Below are 9,208 nucleotides of genomic sequence, written 5' to 3'. Positions count from 1 at the left end.
GGTAGAGCACTAGCCTTGAGCTGAAGAGCTGAGGGACAGCACCCGGCCCAGAGTTCAGGCCCCACGACCGGACCAAAAAAAAAAGAGTCTCACTGACTTTTCCTGCCCAGGCTGGCTTTGAACCTTGATCTTCAGATCTTAGCCTCCTGAGTAGCTAGGATTACAGGCTTGAGCCACAGGTGCCTGGCTAGGGTTTTGGGTTTTTTTTCCTTGTTTTTGTTATTTTTTCTTTGGCAGTAACTGGGTTTTGAACTTAGAGCCTCAGGCTTCCTAGGGCTGGCACTCTACCCATGCCCCCAGCCTACAAGTTTCTTAGTTAAGAAACTGGCATACCTTCAAGTCACATTTTGAGAGGATGGGGATACACACATATGAACATGTGTGCATAAGTGTACACACACACACACACACACACACACACAACTACCAGAAGCTTCCTTAAGCTTTGGCCCAGCTGCTATGCACACAAAAATGAGTGAGATTTTGTTATAACCCTCCTCTTGTGTGTTCATGATCTGGAATACCTCCTCTGTCTATACTACAACATTCATTTTATGTTTAAGTATAATGTATAATAAATTTTAGTATATTCAGAATTATTTAACTATTTCAACAATTAATTTTGTATTACTCCCAAAATTAATTGGAAGGAATTGAAAAGGAAGCCAATGAGAATGAGGGTGTGGCTCGGGGTAGACAGATTGTTTAGCAAGTTTGAGGCCTTGGATTCAACCCCTGGTACTGAAGGAAAGAAAAAAGAAAGCCAGTATACTTATTTGTCTATTCTGAACATTGAAATAATAGAATTCTAACAATAAATCAATCCTCCCTCCCTTCTTCTCTCCATTCCTTCCTTTCTCCCTTCCCTAATATATTAACTATAAGTCTATCTTTTCCTTCCTTCCCGCTTTCCTTCCTTTTTAGTACTCAAGTTTGAAATGAGAACCTCCCAGGACCTTGTCCTTGCTAGGCAAACACCCTAACACTTGGTTGTATGCCTGAAGCCCTTTTTGTTTTGTTTACTTTTCAGATAGGGTTTTGATTTTATTCAGGGTTGACTCTGAGCCTGCATTTTTTTCTATCTTCATTTCCTATGTAGCTAGAATTACAGGTCAGGTGTGCATGACTAAACCCAGTTTTCTTCCTTCCTTCCCTCCTTCCTTCCCTCCCTCCTTCCTTCCTTCCTTCCTTCCTTCCTTCCTTCCTTCCTTCCTTCTTTCCTTCCCTTTCTGTCTTTCTCTTTGTATCTCTCTCTCTTATTTGCTCACTCTCTTTTTTTCTGGGGGGGGGATAGGACTTCCCTAACTTTTTTGCCCATGCTAGCCTTGAACTACAATCCTCCCATCTCTGCCATTCACACAGACTACTATATCTTTTGCTAAGCAAGTGAACAGGAACACTCTTTTCTCGGCTCTATTCCAAAAGGCCTAGCAGAATATAAAAGTATTTAAGTTTCCTCAAACAGCTTTTCACCTTCCTCTGTAGTAACCTTGTATTAAAAACAACAACAAAAAAAAACAGAAACAGCCTTCTGTTCCAAAGACAGATTATTTCAAGACAAATATTCAAATACAGGGCCTCTTGTCACAGAGCTTTGACAATTGACAGAAAGAACATATGCATCTGGAGTCAAAAGAGAACTAGGTTCTAAAGCTAGCTGTCACTCCACTGAGTGGACAGGTTCTTGAGGCAGTACTGAACCAAAGGTTGTTTACACATAAGCACATACACAACAGCTTTTTGGAGAATGGTCTTAGGATCAACACTTCTGGGGGAGAATGTGTGACAGCAGAACTGGGAGAGGGACAGTTCAAGTGTAATGCATCAACCAATCCCACTAAATGTGCTGTAGCAAGAATGCCTAATGAAAACCTCTTTGAACTGCAGTTTCCTTCACTATAATCTGAGCATATTATATGAGGTATAGAAAGAAATCAACATGGCAGGAAGAATTAGGAAGCATTAGGCAAAAGCCAGTTCCCCTCATTCTATCCCTCACCTTATTCTAGGCTTTTCTGGAAACTACCAGGACATTTCCATTCTAAAATGACAAAGACACTACAGACATCTCTAAACTCTGTTGAATTTCTAACATGCCTAGTTTTTTGTTGTTGTTAAAACAGGGTATTGCTAACTTTCGCACTGACTAGTCTTAAACCTCTCAATCTATACCTCCAAAGTAGCTGATATCCCAGCTAACATACCCAGTAATAACAATAAATTCTATTTTGGGGGGAGGTAGGGGGTGCTGATACTGGGACCTTACACTCTCAGGAAGCTTTTACTGAGCTGGCACTCTTACCATTTGAGCCACACCTCCAATTTTGGCTTTTTTTTCTGGTTGGTTGGAGATGAAAGTCTCCAAATTTGTCTGCCCTGGCTAAGTTCACACCTTCATCCTTAGATCTCAGACTCCTGAATTTGGGTGAGAAATTTCATCAGCTTTATACAAAAACAAACTTGAGTAAAGATTGTATGTTTTTGCATCATTAAAACAGACCAGAGGTACACAGTAGCTATTCCCAGAATGTCTCCTGAATGAATGATTCTTCCCACCTTTCCTATCTCCATGTCTCCCTCCCTTCCACCTAATTATCTTTATAATATTCATCTAATTCCTCTCTTCTATCATCCCCAGAACATGCAAAGTCTAAAGGATCAAGAGATTTCTTAAGAAAAGGCTTAAAAATGTTTCCTTTTTGAAACACATGAAGATATAGTTAGTTGTAGGCAATCAAAAGGATATCAACTCTGGCCTCAGTTCCTACTAAAATTTTTTTAAGTCCTGAGAGAGAGAAAAAAAACAAACAAAGAAATAGTAAACACTATTCACCTTGAGCTGTAGAACTGAGAGACAGCGCTCAGGCCCAGAGTTCAGGCCCCACCACTGACCAAAAAACAAAAAAGAACCAAAGGGAGAATCTATGGATATTGTCAGACCAAAGATGACTTTGTTGTTTCCCTTTAGGATACTTTGCAGCAGATAAATTAGCATAATTCTACCCTGAGGATGGCAGAAAATATTGCTTTTCTTTAACAATTCTCCATCTATGAAAACTCAGATTCAACTTCTTTTCATCCCTTCCAACTCCCCCAGAGTAGCTACAACAATACCTGTGCACCCTTGGTCTGTTTTGTCACCATCAAATGAAAGAACTTGAACAGAATTTGATATCAGTCTCTTACCCTGCCAGGAAAGCTAAGGAGTAGGAGTTGTTCTTGGAAACAAATGCCGAGCGATGTGTCTGTGTCATCTGGCCTCGAGAAGGTTCTTCATTCTCTGAATCTGAGAGACGTGCAGGACACTGACAAGGAGACAAGGTAGACAACACTGTCCATTTGGGATTCTTGTGGAATATGTTCTAGCTACAGCTTCAAAGCTTGCTTTTTCTGAATCACTTTTTGAGTTCTGATCTATGTTTGCATATGCATCCTGGATATCCCAAACCCAAATGTAGTTCAAATTCATATATCCAAAATCAAACTCACTATTTCCCTTCTCTAAGTCCTATCACCAAACTATCTAGACACCTCAATGCTATCTATGACTCTTTATAAGCCATTATACATTTAAATAGAGGTTTTTGGATACTCTAATACTTGTAAGTACTTCAACAATTTTTTATATCAGACCTATTAAAACAATGATTGTTAGTATCTTTCACTGATGGTGAAGAGACTCAGAATAGTAGCTTGTGCTAGCCTGATTCTCAATCCTCCTATTTATACTTTTTGAATACCTGGGATGACAAGTACATGCCACCATGCCAGCTTTTACTGGTGGAGACAAGGCCTCGTGAACTTTTCCCCAGGCTGACTTCCAATCATGACTTTCCTGCCTCAGCCTCCTGAATGCTGGGATTTTATAGAGGTATGTTACCGTTACTATTATTATAACTGGAATCAGAAGCCCCAAGCCAGGCATCAGTGGCACACATCTGTTATCCTGATTACTCAGGTTATCCTGCTGAGATCAGAGGATCAAAGTTCAAAGCCAGCCCAAGCAGTAAAGTCCATGAGACTTATCTCCAATTAACCAGGAAAAAGGCAGAAGTGGAGCTTTGGCTCAAGTGACAGAGCACTAACCTTGAACAGGAACAGTGCCCAGGACCAGAATTCAAACTCCAGGGAACACACACACACACACACACACACACACACACACACACAGCATATAGCAGTCAGAAAGTATCATTGCACACACACACACACACATACACACTCACACACACACAGCATATGGCAGTCAGAAAGTATCATTGACCCAGTTTAAATAAATTTCAATTTCTGAAGTTCAGGGCAAATGTCTCTGTGTAAAAATTAAACCAGAAGTTCAGACATTATATAACTTGGCTAACAGTGTATAGTTAGTTGCAACACAGGGGCCTAAGAGGTAGACTTGTGTTCCAGGATTTTCTTTCTACTCTGCTATATTTTATATATGCTAAAGCTTTATTAACACCGACTTACTAAAAAGATAACCTAAAATACAAATAAATCTGCATCAAAATGTTGTAAAAGATGTACAAGTCTAATTATATCAAGTTTAGACTAAATAGATAATATTGAGGAAGTATCTTAAAACTAAGCACTGTTCTGTTTACATGACAGTAAACCACAGGGCAAAATACACCCTTTAAGGAAATCTATGGATATAAGATATACAGAACTTAAATGTCAAAGACCAATAGTGAGTCTAAATGACATTACACATATAAAACATCACATGCGCTACAGGACACTACATTTTCCTCTTGCTGTTCTCTTCCTCTTACAGGTCTCACCGTCCCACTTTCTCCAGCTCTCATCTGGATGAGAGCTGCCCTTCTTCGCTACCCTTAAATGACACAGTCAATGACTATTACTGGTCTCTTACTTCACCAACACAATTGCTTTCATATTCATGTTATCTAGGCTAACTACTGATTTGTGAGGTATCCATCCAAAAGGTAAATGTACTTACATGTTCCAGATTTGTTTTCAGTACTAATGGCTCATCTTTTTTTTTCTGATCATCCATTTTCCTTTTCCCTGTTTCTGTATCATCTGGTAATAGTTTGTGGATCTGATCTTCAGAAGCCTTTTCTTCTTGTAACTTTTCTCCTCTCAACTAAAAAATACAAATTACACAGAAATAGTAGAATTTTAGGAAATTCTGGACTTAAAATCCTCTTCTACTCTAGTCTAGAAAAAAAAACATATGAAATGGTTGTTTTAAGATTGCTTTTCACTGGGTGCTGGTGGCTCATCCCTATAATCCTAGCTACTCAGGAGCCTGAGATCTGAGGACTGCTGAGGACTTTCCCAAGCAGGAAAGTCCATGAGACTCTTATCCCCAATTAACGACCAAAAGGCCAGAAGTAGAGTTTTGGCCCAAGTGGTAAGAGTGCCAGCCTTGAGCACAAAAGCTCAGGAACAGCAGCCAGGCTCTGAGTTTAAGTGCCCCCCCCAAAAAAAATCTAGTCCATTGATCTATTTTCTTACTATCATGTCTTCAATTCACTCTTTAAATAGCCAAGATTCATGGTCACAATAATTTGTAGGGTACAGTGATACATACTTATAATCTCACTACTCAGGGAGAATTAAGGAGTTTGAGGCCAGTCTGGGCTTCCCAGCAAGACTCATGTCTCAAAAACAAATTTTTAAAGATACCGCTAATAACTTCCTTGTATATGCCTTCAATTCTACTGCATCTCTCCATCAAACTTTTGTTAAAATCCAAATTCTAGTTAAGCCTAATACATTATTTTCACTACAAATATTCAAACTGGTCCTTTTTAGTGTTTTTAAATTTTGTTTTTTATTATTTTGTATGTTGTACAAAGACAACTCAATTCAACATGTCAATTTATGAGCATAATACCTAACTGTGCTTATCTCCATTGTTATCCCATGAGGCAGAGACTGCTAGCTATCTAACCAGTGTCCACTTCTTTCTTCCTCACTAAGAACACGATTTTATTCAAGAAATTAATATTCCTGCAGGGGAGGGAAGGGATAGTGGAAGAACAACAAAGGAGAATAACAACAAGAAATGTATTCATTACCTTACTCATGTAACTGTAACCCTCTGTACAGCATTTTTACAATACAATAAATTTTTTTAAAGAAATTAATATCCCTAGCTTAGACAGTGTATTTCCCAGCCTCCTAGCAGCAAGAAGCCTATAACATTAGAAAATAAAATATAAGTCACAGGGTAAGGGGAGCTTTGGAGAAAGCTTTTAAGATGACATCATTCAACTGGCATGTGCCCTTCTATCTGGTGATTGAACATGCATCTAGCAAAGGACCAGCCATCTCATCCCACAAGGAAGAATGTATATAAACAGAAAAATAAAAAGAAGCTCAAACCTCAATGGTGCAGAGCTGCTGTATCAGCCATATACTGTCTCCTCCACATCTGTTTATTTTAAAATATATTTTATTGTGTATATTTAAAGTATATAATGTTACAAAGTAAATATAGGCATAAAAATGGTTACAACAGTGAAGGAACATAACATATCCATCTCTCAGTTACACATTTTCTTTGTGTTTATCACAAGAACAACAGAATAAAATCCATTCACTTGGCAGGATCCTCAATTATTTCATTTGTTGAGTCATTATTTTGGGGTCGCTAATATTCACAATAAAAACAATTAGACTCCTAGACTTATTATAGTTTTATGTCTCACACAGTGACCTGAAACTGTATTATCTGTTTCCTGTCAACCTAAAATAAATTTATGCTGTTTACCAGGTTAACTAGGTCTTTTTTGACCTGGCCTTTTGATATCTCTCAAATCATTTCTGTCCATATCTCTTACTGCCCTTCCACCTCCACTTATACATAGCTCTAGATGCACTGAATTATTCTTCCCTTGAACAAGCCAACTTGTTTCTGCCTTGGCACTTGCTGCTCCCTTTGCCTAGAATCTTCAGTCTATATACCTTTACTTATTTCAGGTCTCACCTCAAATGCTGCCTTCTCTGAGATACTTCCCCTAACCACTCAATTTAAATTTGCATTTCCTCAATTTTCCCTTATGCTCCCCTTCTGAACGCTTTCTATCTTGCTTTATTATGTTTTAAATTATTTGCTTATGATTTGTAGGTCTTCCTTCCTAGAAAGGAATCTCCCTGAGGTCCAAGACCATGCTACCCTCTTCACTTCAGCATATACCTGGCCCATACTAGAGGAACAATAGATATCTGATTAAGAAATGAATATACAAGGGAAACTGAGAGAAAGCAAAGGAAGAGATGACAATGTCCAAAGGTGACATTATCTAAAAAAGAAATGTACTCATAAGCTGACTTATGAAATGGTAGCCCCTCTGGATAACACTGTAATAATAACAATAAAATGATTTTTTTAAAAGAAAGAAATATACACCTAGCAAGTGCTAGGCCCTGAGTCTAACCCTGGTATTGTCAACAATAAATAAATAAATAAATACACACCATGATCCCATTCATACTGAAGATTTTTCGCTCTCTCCTTCTCTTTCTTTCTCTCACTTTCTCTCTCTCTCTCTGTTCATGTGTGTGTAAATACATAAGGTCCTAACTTACCCATCATTAGTACTAGTTACCTCTAGGAAAGGAAAAAGTAGGAAGAGATGTTTTGTTCCGCATATTTCTACATTAATTTTATGTTAGACATTATAATACATGATAAAAAGAAAAAGACTAACATATTTGACAATATGAATCTACTCGTAGTCACAAAATTTAGCAACTCCTAGTAATCTCAAAAAGCAGAAAGTCGGTTTGAGAAGGTGGCTCAAGAGTGCTAGTCTTGGGGCTGGGAAGGTGGCTCAGTGGTAGAGTGCTTGCCTTGCATGCCTGAGGCCCTGGGTTCAATTCCTCAGCACCATATAAGAAAAAGAAAAAAGCCGGAAGTGGCGCTGTAGCTCAAGTGGTAGATTGCTAGCCTTGAGCTGAAGAGCTGAGGGACAGCGCCCAGGCCCAGAGTTCAAGCCCCACAACCGACAAAAAAAAAAAAAGGAGAAAAAAATATATACAAGTGGTAGAGCGCTCGCCTTGAGCTGAAGAGCTGAGGGACAGCACCCAGGCCCAGAGTTCAAGCCCCACGACCGACAAAAAAAAAAAAAGTAGAAATATAGGATATTGACTGAAATTTGACTATACTTCTGATTGAGATGAAAAGATACAGGAATAGACTGAACGTATGGCACAAGTGGTAGAATATCAACTAAGCAGCCAGCCAAGTACCTGTGCAGCCTGAGTTCAAACCTGGAACCAAAAGAAAAACTTTTAAGGCAATAAGTAGGCAGGCACTGGTGGCTCATGTTTGTAATCTTAACTACTCAGGAGGCTGAGATCTGAGGATTGTGATTTTAATCCAGCCCAGGCACTGAAGCCATGAGATTCTTATCTCCAATTAAACACTTAAAAAGCTGGAAGTGGAGCTGCAGCTCAAGTGGTACAGCACCCAGGTAGAGTTCAAGCCCCAGAACTGCCACAAAAAAAGAGGTAATAGGCAATAATAAGGCACAATGGCACATATGTATAATTCCAGTACTCGTCTAAATGAGACAGAAGGCTAGCAAGTTCTGGGCTAGCTTCAGCTACATAGTAAGACCCTGAGTCAAAAAATAAAACAATAGAGCTAGGGCCGATGGCTTACTTCTGTAATCCTAGCTATTCAGGAGGCTGATATCTAAGGATAGCAGTTGAAAGCCAGCCTAGGCAGGAAAGTCCCTGAGATGTTTACTTCCAATTAACCACTTAACATCCAACTGTCCAGAAGTAAAGTCCTGTGGCTTAAGTAATACAGTGTTAGCTTTGAGTGGCAAAGCTAAGGGATAACACCCAGGATTTGAGTTCAAGCCCCAGTACGGGCATAAAACAAAACAAAAAAACCAATGGGCGGGAACAGGGGTAAGATACCAATTTAGTGTCTATATAAATCCTCTTAATCCTGGGTTAGGATTAATGATGCTTTTGTTTTAAGAGTATATACTACTAGCTGCGTATTAGGATCGCTTCTATAATCCTAGATACTTGGGAGGCTGAGAATGGGTGGATTATGTTTCTCAGCCAGCCCAGACAGAAAAGCCCACAAGACTGTTTCAACATACATTGTGGCTCAGTTGTAGAGCGCTTGCCTTGCATGCCTGAGGCCCTGGGTTCGATTCCTCAGCACCACATAAGCAGAAAAAGCCGGAAGTGGCGCTGTGGCTCAAGTGGTAGA

The 9,208-nt window shown here is 39.2% G+C and overlaps 1 protein-coding gene across 1 annotated transcript in view; it reads right to left on the bottom strand.

The window, feature by feature from the left end:
- Positions 1–9,208, bottom strand: part of Rnf169 (ring finger protein 169) — a 63,455-nt gene that overhangs the window by 12,341 nt on the left and 41,906 nt on the right. Inside the window, exons 6-7 of the mRNA XM_013014153.1 lie at positions 4,964–5,110; positions 3,187–3,305 (exon numbers count right to left, since the gene is read on the bottom strand). Coding sequence (XP_012869607.1) covers positions 3,187–3,305; positions 4,964–5,110 — 266 coding nt within the window. The remainder of the gene's footprint in view (positions 1–3,186; positions 3,306–4,963; positions 5,111–9,208) is intronic.

The sequence above is a fragment of the Dipodomys ordii genome, unplaced genomic scaffold (genome assembly GCF_000151885.1).
Source record: "Dipodomys ordii isolate 6190 unplaced genomic scaffold, Dord_2.0 Scaffold22, whole genome shotgun sequence".
Classification (NCBI taxonomy): Eukaryota; Metazoa; Chordata; class Mammalia; order Rodentia; family Heteromyidae; genus Dipodomys; species Dipodomys ordii.
This window is presented reverse-complemented; position numbering and strand designations above follow the sequence as displayed.